At 44.7% G+C, this 18,249-nt stretch overlaps 2 protein-coding genes across 6 annotated transcripts in view; one reads left to right on the plus strand and one right to left on the minus strand.

The window, feature by feature from the left end:
- The window catches only part of Rgk1 (Rad, Gem/Kir family member 1), a 48,797-nt gene that overhangs the window by 24,791 nt on the left and 5,757 nt on the right, over nt 1-18,249 (plus strand). For 3 of the 5 annotated variants that reach the window (XM_086828460.1, XM_086828458.1, XM_086828459.1), the window contains 8 exons: nt 5,390-5,615; nt 6,862-7,457; nt 7,585-7,717; nt 7,836-8,020; nt 8,639-10,141; nt 16,561-16,865; nt 17,728-17,829; nt 17,906-18,172. In XM_086828460.1, coding sequence (XP_086684586.1) covers nt 6,864-7,457; nt 7,585-7,717; nt 7,836-8,020; nt 8,639-10,141; nt 16,561-16,865; nt 17,728-17,829; nt 17,906-18,172 — 3,089 coding nt within the window. In that variant the 5' untranslated portion in view covers nt 5,390-5,615; nt 6,862-6,863. Of the gene's footprint in view, nt 1-5,389; nt 5,616-6,861; nt 7,458-7,584; nt 7,718-7,835; nt 8,021-8,638; nt 10,142-10,550; nt 10,846-16,560; nt 16,866-17,727; nt 17,830-17,905; nt 18,173-18,249 lie in introns of those variants that run through there. The other 2 variants (XM_020950999.2, XM_020951007.2) reach the window with 2 other exon arrangements.
- Nucleotides 259-5,228, minus strand: LOC110180475 (uncharacterized). Its single transcript, XM_020948162.2, has 4 exons — nt 5,047-5,228; nt 2,423-2,550; nt 675-728; nt 259-488 (listed from the first exon to the last, which is right to left on the minus strand). Exons 1-4 carry the CDS (start codon nt 5,126-5,128, stop codon nt 270-272), a joined length of 483 nt encoding a protein of 160 aa, XP_020803821.2. The 5' UTR covers nt 5,129-5,228; the 3' UTR covers nt 259-269.

An 18,249-nucleotide genomic window follows, 5' to 3' on the forward strand; every position in this document is an offset into this window, starting at 1 on the left:
ATCCTGCATCCTTCATCAGAGTCACGCAAAAGTTTGTCAAAGCCAGCAAATGGCCTCTAACCACAAAAATTAGCACGCATTCCGGAGCCTAATAGCCATGTAAGTGCCCTTGGGGCTTTCAACTTTAAAGTTGTCTTTGAACTGGAACTTGGCAAGCTAGAAATGTCTAGAATCAGAAGGGGATTTCAAATATTATTGCCTCATTAAGAGATGTAAGGACACTTTGTATATTCTTAAAAATATACATTAAAAACTGAATATTTTGATATTTATTTATTGAAAAGTGGTAAAAGTGTGGCCAGTAGAAGAGAGTATGGCCAAAACAGGACTATATGCCCTGCATTTTTCCCGGGAACAATGGCGTTATGAATGGCTCCTGTTCCACTTGTGGAGTTCTTAATCCGTCCATTATGGCCATTACACAAGTCCTTCTGACAGGATGTGTAATAAGTGCGAAAGGTTTCATCTGGTATGTTGCCATATAGCATCTATTAAAAGGGCAAACATTATCAATATAAATTGTATAATTCTTAATACATTAACTTGACATCAAGTGCTTAAATTAGCATATTGATAAATATTTACAGTTTGGCCATTTGGGATATAATTATTAATGTAAATTCGGAGCCAGGAGATCTCTGATTTACTTATTACATATCAGATAGTTGACTTACCTCTGGAACATCCTCGCAGCCCCGTGAGAAGGACACCACCTTGCTCGAGTTGCGCTGAAATGGAAATGGGAATAGAGAGTTCACATCACTAATATCTCGGTGACTGATTAACGATAGTGACAGCTTTCCCACCTCAAGCTCCTACATATTCGCGATTCGGGATTCGAATTTGCATTTGGCCCCATTTCAGTGGCAAAGTAATTAATGTACAGAGATGCGGCACCGAAGCAATCTAAAACCCCAAAGCTAATGCGTAAACAAAGTTCATGCTGGGGACACACAGGGGATGAAAGTTCCGGGCCAAGTTTTAATTGCATTGCAGTTTGCCAGGCAATGCGCATAACATATACAGATAGATAGATAGTTTGGCTTGAGATAGAGTAGGTAGGTGGACGATGGCTTCTTTGATCCCCCAAAATTCAATCAGCAAGTTCGGTCCATCTAATGAGGCACTTGCAAATTTCGAAACCTCATCTTGGCCATAGAAAGACAGGCGAGAAAGTTGATTTTGCGGGTGGGAGGAGATGTAAGCTGGCCTAAGCCTTCTAGCCAAGAGATTGGGATCCTGGCTGTGGGTGGCTCTGTATATGTGCCTGTATTTATACGCCTTTTTGGCTTTCCATTAAATTATGGTAATGGATTTTTTATGCACTTTGTTTTTCGCTGTTTTTTGCTTATTTTACGCCCGTTGTCTGTCTGGCAGAGCCCGCTGCTCTCTCTTCTGATTTGAGCCGCTTACTGTTGAAAATTAAAGCCAGAAGTGGTCCCTTAATAATATGTTGGAAAACGCGCTGGAAAAATAAGCAGGACTTTTGCATTTGATTGCAGTCCAGAGTCCTCTCAACAAAAACAACCAGCTCTTTGTTTAAATTGAAAAAATTGAATATTTAAATTGATTTTATGCATCAAATGGATATTGGTCTTTAACTCCCCAAGTAATGCTTAATTTTTGCTTGTGCAAGAATAACAAATAGTATGTTCAGGTGCTTCCCATTACTTTTGAGAGTTAATTAAAGAACATGATCTTTGATTAAGCAACATTCTTGCTGAATGAAAGGCCCTACACTCCTTGAACATTCTCGCATTGCTCATACGCCGCGTGGGCTGCAGCTCTGGATTCAATTAGTCGAAGTAGAGTGCTGGCACGATTTAATGGCTCCCTCCATTTCCTTTTGGTTTTTTTTTGTTTGCTCTTGTCCTTTACGTGAGAGTCGCTAATTTCAGAAAGAGGCGAAACTTTCGCTGTGGCAACATTTAGCCAAACAAAGTTGAGCGATGCATAAAAATCAAGCATTCCATGTGTTACTTTGTTGCCACAACAGCTGCGATGCGGCAGCAACTGGGAACTGGTAGTGTGTCTGCAGATTGCTGGTGGCATACGTGAAGAGTTAAACGCTCCGCAATTCCCATTTTGCCGGCGCTCGGGAACATTTGTGGCACGTTCCACGGGCGTTTTTACGACCAGGGGGAAAGTTTTCCCACACTCCCACACTCATGGTGATGGGTGCTTGCACCAAGGGAACATGTTCTCATATATGCTAAAGGCAAATTTTTATATTTTTAAGAATATTTTGTAATATATATTATAATAGAGGAGCTAAAAAACGGAATATCATATTTGTCTAAGGGAATCTGAAGCTTTAAAACCTAGAATTTCTTTAAATCTTAAACTTCCTCATGATGAATTTTTCAAGTCTTAATTTAAACCTTATCTTGGATCCATATCCCCAAGGTACTCCAACACTCACCCTTAGTTCCTGTCGCACTGTAACGCAGTATTTCTTGCTGCAGTTGAGCACCTTTAGTGCCCCGGGATTGTCCACACAGGAGGTATCTTGGTACCTTTCCGAGGAGCTGCACACATAGCAATCTAGAGCTGCAATATAAATATACAAGATTTAATATATATTTGGGGATTGAACGAGGTCATGACGTTGCCTTTCGCTTTCGTTTCGCTTCGTTTCGTTTCGTTGCGTTGCGTTGCGTTGTTTTTCGAATTTAAATTTGATTTTGATGATCATCGTCATGATCGCGTTGTCGCTTTTGTGCTTTTCTTAGAATTTATTAATAGCCACCCGCCAGTGTTGGCATTAGCACTAACAACAACAACAAACATAAGCATCTATAAAAATACAATAATTAATTGAATTAAAGTGAGAATTTTGGCAGCAGACTTTCTGTCTATTTGCCAAGTGGCACGACAACGTCCTCGACATGTATTGGATCGCCCCGTCTATATGTAGATGTAGCGTATACAACTAATTCTATATTTGATACAGCCTTTTGTGTAATAACAATGACGTCAATGGCCCGACCAGTGGCCACTGTTGGCCGAGATGTGTAAACGGATTGATGACACGAGACTTTTTGGCCGACCCTCGAGATCGGTTGGTCCCCGCCAGAAGGCATTGAAGCTACAAGTTGAGATCCAACAGCAACAAACTTTGGGGCATTGTAGCAATATCTCAGTCCTTCGAACGCATTCTATTTTTGTTCGGGATTCTGCATTATGAGTTCTGCATAAAACTCTGGCCGCATTGATTCCTTTGTTTTTTTGGCACACTTTGATGCTTTTCGCGGTATTCGAAAGATAGAACATTATATCATAGTGAACAGTCAGTCACAATGCTCTGAGTTCGGCGAAAATATTGCCAATGATTTTATCCTGATATTTGCTCTAGATAAATATCAAGATATTGTGCGAAACGAGCGGTTAGTCATGTAAAATAAATTTAATTTTAATGTGCATCATTAAGAAAATGTAAGCGAAGTGGTGACATTATGATAAATAATTTTATTTGTTACTTTGCTTAACAATTTTAATGAATGCCATTATATTACTCATGTAAACAAATGTAATTGCTTGGAGGAAGGTTTATAAAAGAATATACAAAGAATTTATAGGGAAATATTAAACCAAGCTAACTAACATATGAACTAAGAATTATGAGTGGCATTATTTAAGCCTCTTTTTTAAACATTTTTAATAATTTCTCTATCAACTTTAGCTGATTTAAATTAAAGTAAAGAACAATTGCAGATGGCCACCATGACGTATGAGTATTATATTTTGTGAACCTTATGGAAGAGGCTTCGAATTTTATTCTCCAATTAAGAATTACTAGTCTTGTAGTTTAGAAAATTAATTTAAATAATTCCCCTATCAACTTAAACTGTTTTAAATCTTAGTAAAGAAAAGCAGGCAGTAGGTCATCAGGGCGTATGAGTAATATATTTACCTAAAAATTCTTGAGATGAGAATTTTTAATTCATTCTCCAATTAAGTATTAATAGTATTGTAATTTACAAAATTGTCCTAATATTTAAAGTCATACCCATCTTTTTAAGCAACAGTGACAGTAGGCCAACAGGGCGTATGAGCAATATATTTTCCTAAAAATTCTTGAGATGAGATTTTTTAATTTATTCTCCACTTAAGTATTAATATTAGTGCAATTAACAAATTGTCCTAATATTTAAAATTATATCCATCTTTTTAAGCAACAGTGACAGTAGGCAAACAGGGCGTATGAGTAATATATTTTCGTAAATATTTTTGTAGATGATAAGAGACTTTAGAATTCAATATTTAATTAATAATTAATACTAGTAGAATTTACAAAATTGTCCTAATATTTTAAGTAATTTCTTTATTTTTAAGCAACAGTGGGAGTAAGCCAACAGGGCGTATAAGTAATATATATCATAACCCTCTTGAATTCATTCTCCAGTTCACACTATTGACACCAGAAGGCAGCTTAATGAACCTTTTAGCCTAAATATAACAAAAGTCCTTTGAAATTTACATAAATGTACGATTCTATTCTAAAGATAACCCCAGTCTCCAGCACTTACAATTCAAGTAAGTTCGCTGCCCTCTGTGGTTGCTTTCAACACCCCCAATACAACCACTGTGTCTTCATGGAACATGGAACTCGGGTAGTTTGGGCACTCGGAGAGGAGGAGATCTCTGAAAAATGATTTGTATCATCTTTTGTGAGGCAATCAATAAATCTGAATGCGGTCACAGGCGAGTGACGTCGACAGCTGAACTCGGCGAAACAGGGCGAAGTGAACCGAACCGCACCGAGAATAGAACGGAAGGCACCAAGTTCCTCGAATCGAATCGAATGGGGGTCTATGTCTACGTCTGTGTCCATGTCAGAAAGAAAATAAGTCGGAGGAGAAGAAAATGAGTGCCAAGAACATTTCAAATTCACCTGATTTTTTCTTGCTAAATTGCCACTGAGTTATGAGTCGTAGAGTGCTAATTTCGCAATAAAACAGCTAATTTAGTTAGGCGGAAAATGGCCTGTTAAGCGAATCACTCAGTGATTTTAGGGTGAGGTGTTAAAAGGACTTGTAGACAAACCATTCGAGAGTCCTGCTGACATTAAGGCGACAGCTAGAGCGGCAAAGAGACCCGTAAAGAGTACGGATTGCAAGCGATTCATGGCGCTGACTTCTATTGAGATTCCCCGACGCCAATCCGGAATCACACTCCTCAAGGCCTGGCACTTGACTGACTCGAGTGGAGTTCGATAACTGTCCGCGCTGATTGATGTCTGACATACGGCAAACAATGTACAAACGAATGCCAGTACGAGTAGGAGTACTCCCACCTTATCTAGACTGCATTTTCACCCTCTGTTTGCGCTGTAATTAAGCGGAAAGCACTCTATAGTTTTCTTGTTATATTTTTCTCTTGTTTACAGCCCGACCGCTATGTCCCCGGCTCCCCCATCTTCCGTGACACCAGCAGCCCAACGCCCCACGCCGCCCTCGCGGGGCCTATAACATCGCCGCCGGCCTCCGTCTCCGTCTCCGCCTCCGCCTCCGCCACATCTTCCGCCACCAGCACCAGCACAACAGCCAGTAGCACCGCCAGCACCACCGGAGCAGGAGGAGCAGACGCGTCCAGGAGCCGACCAGGAGCCAGAGGTAAGTGCATACTGAAGGAAAATGGATAAGCTTTAATCAGGAAACTAAATTGGTCATTAGCCAAAGCTGCGAGAATGCATTCTTAAGCAAATATTTAGCGAGGTTGAACAAAAGGGGAAACACAGATAATTAAAGAAGACAAATACAAAGAATATCCTGAAGAGTGTAATTAATTGAATGGAAAATGATTTAGTTAACTCTGAAACAAGAACAAAATTAGTCAATTTAATTCATTTCCAAGGCTAGAATAAGAATTTTGAATAATAATGCTAAAGAAAACACATGTCCACTAGGGATTCAGATATCTCAAATAGCTTGCAAATGTTTCAGCCTTGGTCTCTGGACATATTTTCTTTTCTCTCTGTGTATGTATAGGATGAGATTTGTGGCCTGATGGCTGATAGTTGACACACTTTCCGCGACATTTGTGTAAATAATGTACAATGGAAACATGCAAATGGCCCCCTACCCGTATAATTTCCGGCCCTGTCAAACTTTTGCGCGAATTCTGGGCCAAAGTCTTGCCGGAGTCGACCTCTTTTCTTTTTTTTTTTTTGCTTCGAGTTCCCTGACCTCCAACGCTGAGTGTGTCCCCCAACGCTATATCGGTTAGTCGATATATGGGGAATCTCTTGGAGTATAAACAACAACAGGAACAGCCAACTGAGTAGATAGAATACCGGGATATTCCTTCGTCCACACAATTAATTGTGGAATGGAATTCGATTATTTGATGATTATTATCTCAGCGCGATGTTTGACTGTGTGCTTTGTTTTTCCACGAAAAGTTCGCCCTGTTTACGTGCGAAAATCTCACTCTCCCCTGTCTGCGGCTAGGGAAAGTCCCCAGTGGACACGCCACTCCTCCTCCTCCCTTTTGGGGTTTGAGTCACTTAATGGCGCAACATGTGAGCCGCAAGCCAATACAACCAACACGAGGTTTTAGGGGTTCGATGAGGTGACCGGTGTCACGCCATAGCTCATCGATTTTATTTGTTGATTTTGGAGCTAACAGGCGATTGTGGCTAGAGGAGGTGGAGCCAATTCAGAAAAGCCATTTAGTACTGGGATATTTAACCATATTCTGGGAACTTTAAGCACTCAGATATTCCGAAGATGAGTATAGCCAAAAATGTAGTAGAAAACTAGAGCATTGTCTTGGCAATTTCAATAGAAAACCGCAGCTCAATAGGAATGCATTCGAATATAACCCACTTTCTCTTCAATCTCTTCTCTTTTTCCACAGCCATGACGGCATCCCTAGCCCATGCCTCGCAGGGTAACCACAACAGCAGCACCAATTCCGGTTCTGGCAAGTCCAAGCCACCAGCTGGATACACGAGCACTCGCTCGGCAGCTATGATGGCCCTGGCACTAGGCCAGCCATCGGGAAATGGAAGTAACAAGTCACCGCACGCTCCCCGAGCAGCCTCACCCGCCCAGTCCCAATCCCAAGTCCAGAATGTATCCCAATCTCAGTCTCAATCGCCACGTCACGGCACCAGAAGGGTTTCCAATACCTCCTTGCCCTGCAATGTACCCAAATCGAAGCCTTCAACGCCAACGGCTAGCAGGGCGGCAGCTCAGCTGAATGGCTCCTCTGGAATCTTTTCCGGCGGCAGTAACTCCAGTGGCTCGGACAATGATGGATTCAGTACGTCCGGCTCATCGGCAGCCACGGCTCTTCGGAGGCTTTACTTTAAGAGCGGACGGAGCATCAAGAACAAGATCAATGCCTCGACAAGCTCGGCGACTCCTCTGAATGGACTGCCCCTGAATCCGGTGTCCAGTGCATACCACAGCTCCATGCACAATGTGACAACAGCGGGTGGAGTGCCCAAGGTAAGGAGGAGTAAGGTTTTCCCTTTTCCCTTTAAAGTAGTAGAAGTTATGGCTTGGAAAGCTTCTTCTTTCTTAAACCTGAGCTGACCTTTGCGCTATAGTAATGGATTTCCTGTCTTTCTACCAGCTGGTTGTGATGGGCACCTCGTCCGCCTCCATTCCGGACACCAACATCAACACGTCCACGGACTCGGCCTGCACGCTCATCACGAATGTGACCCACACGGACACGTCGGAGACGTGCGACTCCCTGGATCTGGGTAAGTCCGTGCATCCTGATTGCTTGATTGATGTCCTCGCGCGGCCGCATTAATTAATCAACTAATCAATCTGACCCGCGCCTTCTGTTTTGTTTCTGCCTTTCTGTACCTTTTCCAGGTGACAACTCGGGTCCCAGCGAGCCGCTGTTTAGCTCGCTGGAGGAGCCGCTCCTCACCGCCGTCCACATTGATTCGGAGCACGAGCACGGAGCTGCCAATGGACGCGGCGCCACTGAGCTGGAACTAACGAGCTGCTCGAGGTATCCGCCCAGGCCCGATATGAATCTGCAGGACAGCACCGAGGTACGAGAATCGGAATTAAATTCCGTATTAAATCCGCTTGGCCGACAACCACTTCCGGCACTGAATCATGTGATTATTCACATTGTATTGGGTCCTGGAGTGGCCCAGAGAGGCAGAGGCTGAAAGGCGGCCTAAATTGTATATTATTGCTTTTTAAAGCCAGATATTTGGTCTTACGTTGCCAGGATGCCCCGGGGATGGGACTTAAATACTTAAAAACTGAGAATTTAATAACAGGCAATTCAGGAACGTCATGAATCAAATCAAGAGCAGCTTTGAACAAATTTCAGTTGAAGGAAAGGTGGAAATTAATGGGAAAAACCTTTGTTCTTAGAGTCAGTATTTCATTTTTTCCGGTAAAATGTATTTCTGTTTGCAGAGGATTTATCAGAAAGTATTACAATAAATTTTCCAGTGTTCACAAGTTTCTGTAGATGAAATGCAAGGATATTATCATTACTACATATTAAAGTACAGAGACTTATTAAGTTGCTAAAAACAGTAAACCTTTGTAAAGCGTTAATAACATTATTCTCCGAATTTGATAATCGATACCTTGAAGTATTTTCGAACTATACTATTTTTAAATTCTCCCTCATCTCCTTTATTTCCCTGCAGAGCCAGGAGTCCTGCCTTTCCATTCTTACCGGCGAACCCACATCCACCACGCCCCTGCTCTCCTCCCAGAGGCGCCAACCGGCTGGCAGCGGTCACTCGCCCGGCAGCCAGCGCGAGGAGAGGCGGGAGAGAAAGGAGCGGGAGCCCAGCACGGCTCCACCACCTAGTCGGACCAGGGAGCACTTCACCTTCGATCCCCCGCAGTCGCCAAAGTCGGCGCGCAGCAGCGAGAAGTCCGCCAGCCACTTTCCCTTCAAGAGCTATGGTAATGAAGCAGGAAGGACGGCCACAGGAGCAGGAGCAGGAGCAGGAGTGGGTACGGAGGCAGCAGCTGGAGCCGGAGTCAGAGGAGGAGGAGGAGGAGTTGGACCCGGAGGTGGAGGGAGTGGCAGTGGCGCCGTGGCCGCCAGCGAGGGCGATGAGGAGGATGACGAGCGGAGCGGCGACAGCCTGGGCAGTCGCAGCAAGAAGCTGCGTCCAAGGGAGCGGGATCCCAATCACATCTCGCCCAGCGTGTCGCCGTCGCACAGTCGCCGGGCAAGTCCCAAGCGGGAGAAGCGCCGGACCGCGCCCACAGCCGCCACGGGGGCCATAGCCAAGGTCAGCTCGGCGCCGCCCACAATGAAGGAGGCCAACTTCTTTGGCAGCTCCGGCGGGAAGCAGAAGCAGCGCCAGTCCCAGCCGCATCAGCAGCCCCATCAGCTCTCCCCGTCCGCCCAGCAGCAGCGGAAGTACTCCTCCAGCTCCTCGAGTGGAAGCAGCGAACGCTGCCTCAGAGAGGCCACTGGACCAGGAACCATGTTCCCCTTCGACCGTGAGGCACTGGACTACGAGCGCATCCAGCGTGAGTGCTTTGCGCCCAGCTCCACCACGGCCAGTAATAGCAGTGACTCCGAGGCGGAGAACTGTTCCGTGTATGAGCGCAAGTCCGGAGCGGACATCTTCCAGCAGTACTCACGGCTGAGCCACCAGGAGCAGCTGCAGCAGCACTATCAGGAGCAGCGGGACTGGGACCGTGAGCGAGATCGTCCGCCGTCGCGTAAGAACTCCAAACGCATTCGACCGGACTCGGTAATCCACACAACCATACGGGAGAACCAACAGTATGTGCCGCAGTCGGACGCTTTCTATCCCCAGGCCAAGTCCTCCTCCTCGCCCAGCGATCACTCCTACGCCGAGCTGAACAAGTTCGAGGACATTGCCAGCAAGTTCGAGCAGATACCACCCAAGCAGGGCTCCGGCTCTGGCTCGAGATCCGGCTCCATGTTGAATCTCCACCACATGATGCCCAGTCCGGGCAGTGAGTCGGCTGTGAGTCCCACAGACTCGGCCCGCCGGCGCTCCTTCAAGAGCAAGCAGCGTCAGCCGAAGGAGGAGCATTTCTATATCCAGACGGAGGATCGAACCAGCCAGAGTGGCGGCGGACCCATCAATGTGACCGCCAATCCCCTCGAGGCGGCCGCCGTCTGCAAGCAGCCACGAGCCACCATTGTGGTCCAGCAAGTGAGTACTTTATATATAAACAGATCTAACAAATATATAGACTTCCTTGTTGGGTGATATTAATTCCTTGTGAAACACTTCCTTAGAAGTGCCAGTTGAGTTGTCCATATATGTAGATATTATTGATTTATGGAGAGCATCTATTGATATATAAATACGAGTCCCTCTTGGAAGCACTCTCTTTGTCCAACTCTCCAGCTTGGCTATGCTCCCTCTTCCTCTCCCTCTCCCGCTCCTTATCATTATCAGCAGCGGCCCGCCGCTCTACGCTCTTTGTTTGTGCTCGCCACCGCTGGAGCGCTCTCCATTACACTCACCGTCACTCTCTATTCCTCCCACACACCCAATCGAGCGCTCTCCCTCTCTCGGGCTTTCACAGCTAATAAAAAGGGGCGCACACCGCCCGATCGCTTCAGTTGAAGAGAGCGCACCGTCAGCGAAGCATCGTCTCTAAATCAGTGATAACGCGCAGCATCCCCCGTATCAACCAAGTGCTCGCATCTTTGTGTTCAGTGTTCGTGTTCGCTATGTAAGCGCACTGCCTCCTCCAAGGCAATAGAAACAATTAACCGCAGAGGACATAAATTCAGTCAAGTGACAAGCACAATCCGTTCCAAAGGGTCCATCAATCCCAAGTGACGCAGTATATCATGGCGCCCTTCTACAAGCGCATCTGTCGCAGCCTTTCCAAGCGCTACAAGGAGGTAAATATCCATAGTTATAGGCACACAAACAACAAATCCAAATCCCTTGACGCGCCACCGGGTTGATTGATTTGGTTAATGAGCCAGCCGGGTGCGCGATGCATTCATAAACCCACCCAGAAAGCAGTTTGATAAGATAAGAGTTCAGTCAATTAATGCCTTAATCCTTCAAAACAAGCGATATGCGAGATTTATCGACTCCCAGTGACGTCAATTTGCCCATAAACCCTCCTGTCCCTTCTGCTCCGCTTTGCTAGGGGCCATGAATTAACTCCTGGATAGTTTGGAATTCGGGAGGGTCTCTCCTCTTATCAGAGGGTGGACAACACCCACTTGTGGCCGGGTGATACACTCGAGCGAGTGCTCCAGTGGACGAGTTTTTCCGGCTCAACAATGAATTTGCGCGTAAATAATTAAAAATGTTGCAACTGACAGCGGAATATCGTATGCACTCTGGGGTACTGAGATGTGTAGCATTTATTATTCCATACATCTTGGCCGGAGGACGACAGGCTGTCAAAATAAACTACCACACACAGCCCAGTTGCCCAGTTTATAGTAGAGATCGCAGGTTGTTTTCCCCTTATTTATTTTCTTGTTCAAATCGGATCATAAAAACATAAAAGCAAAAGACCAAGGCAGAGCCAGCCAGGGGGCCGGAGAACTTGTCATAGACCCCCAGGCACAGATACAAATATATATTTTTATAGAGTATATGCTCGAGTTTATTTTAACGGTTTCATTGTAATCGGCAGTGAGTTAGCATTTCATTCTTCGAACTTTTGCCCATGATGCATAAAGAGCAGGAGAGGTGCCTATATTGTACATATTCCGAATCAGATTCAGATACAGATATTTATACAGATGCAGATACAGATAGATTATGGATGTTCCTTGCAAAGGCATTTCCTGGTGCTCGAACAACGTATCAATTTTATATTCTTTAATCCTAAATACTTTGCTTTGATTTCCTCTTTAAAATGAGAATTATTTCCACATCGAAAAACATTTAAATCAAATGAATTAAGACTTAAGTCTTACTAAAAATTTGATTCAAAATGTGTAAATAATGCAAATAATATTTTAAATATTCTAAAGAGTTGAGTGTGCATTTGTTGCATTTAATATACAATATCCATTTAGGCTTTCTACAAATATAATTAAAGCCTGCCTAAGCTCATAGTTATTATGCTGAAATTGGACTCTAAATACTAAAATCAATATTTTAATTTCCATTTTTCTGCTGTGCAAATAAACAAATGTTCATGCGGCGCACCAATTAATTTTCATCCAAAAACAAAGCCAAATAAATGACGTCCAGAGTGGGGATTTCTTTTCCAAAGAACCGAGATCCAACCTCCTTTATTTAATGCCCCCACAACCTTCAATCAGGTGTAAAGTGTAATTGTTTCTCGCGCAGATCGATTGCCCCCATAAGTTTTCGGAATCGGGGAGCGCGTGTATGGGCATCGAGACGTATAAATCTACATAAATTGCATGCGTCCCCAGTCATTTATCTACCCGTTACTCCTCCTTCTTTCACCTGTTCAGTGCTGCTCACCTTGGTCGCTTCTTTGGCGAATTATTAGCAGGCACGCACTCCGAACCGAGTGCAGCCTTGGGGTCTGTCTAATCCCCTCCCATAGTTTCCACCTTCAAAGTAAACATCGACAGAAACGCAAACATGTTTCCAGTTTTTCCCATTGCCGGTCGGCTGTTTCCTATTGATTTTACATTGAGTGTTCGGTCGGTCAGGCGGCAGGTGTGGGGTGGTGTTTCCTTTGATTGCAGGCAAATGTGCCAGAGAATGCATTTCTCAGATCGCCTTGGCTGCCATAAACCGTGGCCAAACGCGCTTAAGGTCCATCCGGCACACACTCAGTGTGTGTGTGTCCTTGTTTCCCCCCCTTTGGAAAATGTAAGGTAAACGCTAGAAAATCGAATCCAAAATTAAATGTGAACTGCAAAACATGTTCAGATTTAAACAAGCTAATTAGCCATTATTTTTTATCACAGATTATTCTCTGTTCAGCCTTCAAAGGTCAGTTTCCCCCAAAATACAATTTTGGCACTTTCACTTGCCGCTCGCCGGCCATTCACTCGCTTAGTTGTTGTAGTTGGAAAACCAACAGAATTTGCCGATCATTGATAGATGATAAATGGCCAAAACGGCTATTGACTCTCGTTGGCCAGGGCCATAGAATTCAATGTGGCTAATTATAACGCACAAATGGTGCTCAGAGTTCATCCCACTAGGGTTGTGGTCAGGGACTCGATTAGGTTCACCTCAACCTTAGGCACCTAAGGCTAATTGCTCGACTTGAACTCTCTCTCTGCCCAGCTGGAGGCAACGCTGCGTATACTTGATAATTATAATTGCCAACGGGCAACGGGTCGGCTACTTAATTTGGAGGCAGGCACTTGATACCCCCATCCACATTTCCCATTTCTCTTACCCCCAGCAGTTGCTCACTTCTACTCTTTTGAGGGCACTGTGTCGTCTCCGCGGTAGCTTTAGTAGGCCGCCTTTTCCCCCGAGGCCAATTGCCTTGTTAAGTGTCATTAATTAGTTGATTTATGAACTGGCCCCGCACCTGAGCTTCTTTTTTCCTGCTGTTCCCTCTGCCTTGTCGATGGGATTCATTGACCCCATTCGATTTGGCGAAGGCTGCTCCGTTGCATTTGCTGCAGCTGCATCTGCATCTGCATCTGTATCTGCACTCTTTTGCGGCCGAGCCATAAATAAACCTTTGCTATAAATAAACATGTACAAGGCGATATAGATATCCCAGCGTTGCGATGTTATTGTGCATATGCCACACATACCAAAAGTAATTGTTCGCGGAAAGCAAACCGTGAAAAGCAAATAGTTTCGGGATATTTACCTGCATCCTAAGATATTGCACCTTGCTCACTTGGCTTATTGCACTTTTCCTTCAGCTGTTGGACACGTGAACAGTTTCACCCGAAAAAATGCCCCAAACCAGAAGAAATGGCCAGAGATATTTTGTACTTTTCTCTACCGGGAAAAGCAGTCTATCAAACCGCAGACATCTTCATTCAAGATTGCTGTGTGCGGTGGGAGAATTATTGTGTTTGGAATATCGCAATTTAAACAGCGGCTGCCCCTAGTAATTTTGAACAAAACTGCTGGACAGGCCCCCCCAGCATGTTTTCGCCAAGTTTTCTGAGTACACACTTTTTTATTTTTAATATTCGTGGCGCATGAAAATAGCCAGAAAACCTGGTCGCCACCACCCCGACCGCTCGCTCCTTTGCCGGATTTCACAGGCGATTGAACACAACGGAGCGGCGTGAAAATGAAGCAAAGGAAAACATGAAAAGTGATTTGCATGTATGGAGGGGTATGCAGGGTACGCGGGATTAATTCCCATACATACTTAGCACAACTAAATGTATTTTTAAACGATGCAAACACCAAATCGATCGGGTGTGAAATGATTGCTGGCAGCCTCTGTAATATCAATTATAATTTATGCGGGCATTCCGCATAGCAAAGATAGCGATTGCATTTCGATTGGACTTTCAGTTAGCATTTTGCATTTTCCATAACACGAAACAGAATCTAATTGCATTCCCATCTGGTCTATTGTTTCGGCTGTGTGTTTGATTGATTCTGGCCAATCTGGCCAATAGCAATTCGATTTCCTGACCCGCTGCACGTAGACCTGAGTCTTTGACAATCCCATTTGAATTCTGCCCCCGGCGGGTGGCTGCTTCTCGCTTTCACTCGATTCCGAGTGCCTCAGCGTTTTATTCTCCTGTTTTTCCGGGAGTGCTAAACATTTTCCTAACACCTCGAGTCCGGTTGGCTTTTTAATGGGCCATTCCCATACGTTTGAGTATACAATCGCGCTGCGTAGTTTTTCCACCAGAATGGAAACTCGGAGAATGTTCCCTATGAAAAGCCACAGAGCAAAACAGGAACAGTTTGACTTCCATTGTTATTTAATGAAATATTTTAAACACTATAAATACAAGTTTAAAGTTTCAATTGAAATTAAATAATTATTGAGGAATGTACTATTTCTAGTAATTTAAAGTGTTTTATTGCTCTTCAAAGCGACGTGAAAAACTCTCTTTAAATTCGTATTAATCCTAACTTGGCAGTTAAGCAACCAATTCAGCTAAATGTACACTTTTCTATCCCAATTTTCCATCGCTTTCCCTCTCTGCTTTTTTTTTTGGGAACTTTAGCATGTGCTTGGCTACGTTTTTTCCCCTCCATTGCAATCTGCTTCTGAAAATAATCTGAAAAGAGAAAAAACGAAGAACCGACGCACTCGGCGATGCAAGAAAAACTATTTTCGGCGTTTGTGTAATGGGGAAAATGGGAAATGGCAGTCGAGATGAAAAAAGAGCAGCGTCATAGCAGCGTGTCCAAAGCAATATTACTCATACGCCGCGTGTAACGCGTCATTTGGGAAGAAGGGGGGAAAACTTTTCTCGCCGCGGGTTTCGTCATCAGTGAAAGTGTCGCATCCCCGTTCGGCGCCATCGAATTGCTCCCCCGGGTCGGATCAGCCACAAAGTTTGCCCGGGAGGCCACTTGAAATATTTGATTCAAATGGTGGGTTCGTCTGTGAAATCGAGAAGAGGATTCATTAGGACCTTCTCACGCACTCTCGCACACATTGGCACCTTATTAATTAGCGTTTGTGCGAAATGCAGGCAAAAGTTTTCCCTTTTTCTACCCCCACCGCACTGTCATGCCTGCCAATAAAATATACAAATTAATTTCGGCATTTTGCTGAATAAATAAATGTGCTCGGGTGTGTGCGTGTAGGTGTACAGGTAGACTTTACCCAGTGTTTGTCTAATTTATGGCCCAGGTAGAGAGAGACCTGCTGAACATTGTTGATAATTTAACCTGGCTGGCAGGCATTTGTTTAACGCCAGACAGAAAACATTTAAGCTCTGCTTGGTGGGCTTTTCATTTGTATCAACCACAACCACAAAATGGACAGAAAACTTATTTGTACAAGTATTTAATAAATAAAAATTCTAAACGATATATCTTTTAAAAGTAACTATGACAAATATATATTGTTATGGTAAAGAAACTACAATTGAACTAAATATCTGGCAAATATATTTGCCTTAAATTGAAATTATATATTTACAAATAACAATTCTGACAAAATATAACTTTAATTGCTTTTAGTGGGAAAACTCTCGATACCCCAATTATTTATAACCCTATTCGGGCTTTTAGTTAATACTTCTGGGGAATTTCCCACAGGCTGCAGTTCGTTACAAGTATCATTAGAGCGTATAAGCTGTTAGCCAGCAAACTTCTGGCTAATAGTCCTTGCCCCGTTGTTAACCGAAGGCGAACGGTGAAATTTATGGGAATTTACCTCGACACGAATGGCAATGTATTTGAATTTGCAACTGCAGACACGCAATGCGGAGGCTCCGGGGTCTCCGGGGGCTGTCTGAACACCTGTTCAAGGTGTGTAGATAAAGCAAAAGTTTTCGAAATCGGAGTGGAAGCCCTTGAGGTGGTGGCAAATCCTTGGGTGCTGCAATGAATGAATGAATGAAGTCATTGGGCCGTGAGTCCTCTTCGGTCGAGTAGTTTCAACACAACTGCAATTGCTGCAATCCGCTTACCAATCAAAGATACTTCCGACACTTTCCTTTCTGTGATTTTTTTTGTTATAATTTTCCCTTCCGCTTCATTTTTTATAGCCCTCGTTAAGTCTGGACAACACGGTGGAGACGCTGCTAATCAAGAACGAGGGCGACTTCATCAGCGTGGAGCAGGGCAAGGAGCTGGTGGCTCGGAAACGCAACTCCCAGCAGCTGGCCCATGCACCCACCTCCCACCTGCACCACCATCCCAGCACCCACAGCCACTCGCAGCACCATCATCACCAGCACCAGCAGCAGCAGCAGCAGCAGCAGGCGCAGCACAAGCGCGACGAGAACATGAGGCAGCTGCTGGATGTGACCAACACGCTCACCATCGAGGAGCTGCGCGACTTTGAGATGCGGTAAGTGTGTCCTAGCATCCCGAGATCCCTGACCTTTGACGGATTACGTTTTATGGCCCGCCCGGCCAGAGATTTAATTTCCGATTGAATGCCAATCGATTTCAAGACTCTCGTAAAAATGCTCGGACCAGAGCAATCAAAATTTAAATGTTCAAAAGGGGAAAACCCAACAAACAAAAACCGAAAGAAAACAAAAAAAAAAAAAAGAAAATGAAACAAGAAGGACCTGCTTTATAGCCTTCACCTGCCAGGAGTTTTGCATTGCAACAAACTTTGTGGGTACAACGAGGGAGAGTCGTCACAAAGAAGGGCTCATAACTTTTCAAATTACTCATACGACCTGTTGCCAACGTCACATATATGTATATGCGATATATAAGGCGATTTCTGATTCGCAAAGTTTACAAATCCCATAAATAAATAAACATTTGTGACTTGCACGTGGCCATGCAGTTCCTGCATTTGATTGCCGTTGGCTTGCGAGAGATATTTAAAGTTTGCCATAAATGCCATGTCCATTAATTGTCCGGTTATTCCCATTGAGCGATTTAATTATCAATATTTTCCCTTGGCTGGTTTTGCTGCGGTCAACACGGCATCCAAGGTCACCTGCCTGCCCACACTGGTGTCCTTTGGCATTCACAATGGCCAAGGACTGGTGGCAGCAGGTGCAGCACGCAAAATAGTGCACACATATCTGGATCTCCATTAAACCGCTGTCATCTGCAGTTGTTAATCTCAGCTATTCCATGCTGTCTCCTCCTGCCTACTCCGCAGAGATAGAGACAGAGGGCCAAAGGGCAAATGAAGGATTCAAATATCCAGTTTTCCAGCTAACGATGTCCTTCTCCTCCAATTTCAGCTATGGCTCACCACATCACAGCCGCTCCCAGTCGGTGAAGATGCCCGGCAGCAGGGCATCGGGCAGACCGAATCAGTTGTGCCTGCCCCAGCAGAGATCCAGGTGCATTTACCCAGCCACTGTGTACACACACATGACAATTACTTATCTCCTCATTTTCCTCCCCCCTTATTAACAGAGTGGCTTCCATGCCAAACACTGGCGTGGAGGAGGAGTACTACAGGCTGCGTCACTTCTCGATCACCGGCAAGGGTGTGGTCAATCGCGGTGACTCCCTCAAGAGCCGACGCAGTCGCTCCAACAACAGCGTGGCCAGCTCCAATTCCAGCACCGAGCATCTCACAGCCCAGCAGCAGCTCTCCGCGCCCACCTCAGTCTCGGCGCGAACCTCGCTGGCCTCCAGCAGGGAGAGCAGCACCTCGAATCCAGGCAATGGTCCTTATAGGTGAGTCCTAGATAAATGAGTGTTAAAAATGTACAAAAGGTCAAATAATCAAATCAAATCAGTAAATGGAAGCAAAG

Source organism: Drosophila serrata, unplaced genomic scaffold (genome assembly GCF_035046125.1).
Source record: "Drosophila serrata isolate PLE 108 unplaced genomic scaffold, ASM3504612v1 contig_184, whole genome shotgun sequence".
NCBI classification, from domain to species: Eukaryota; Metazoa; Arthropoda; class Insecta; order Diptera; family Drosophilidae; genus Drosophila; species Drosophila serrata.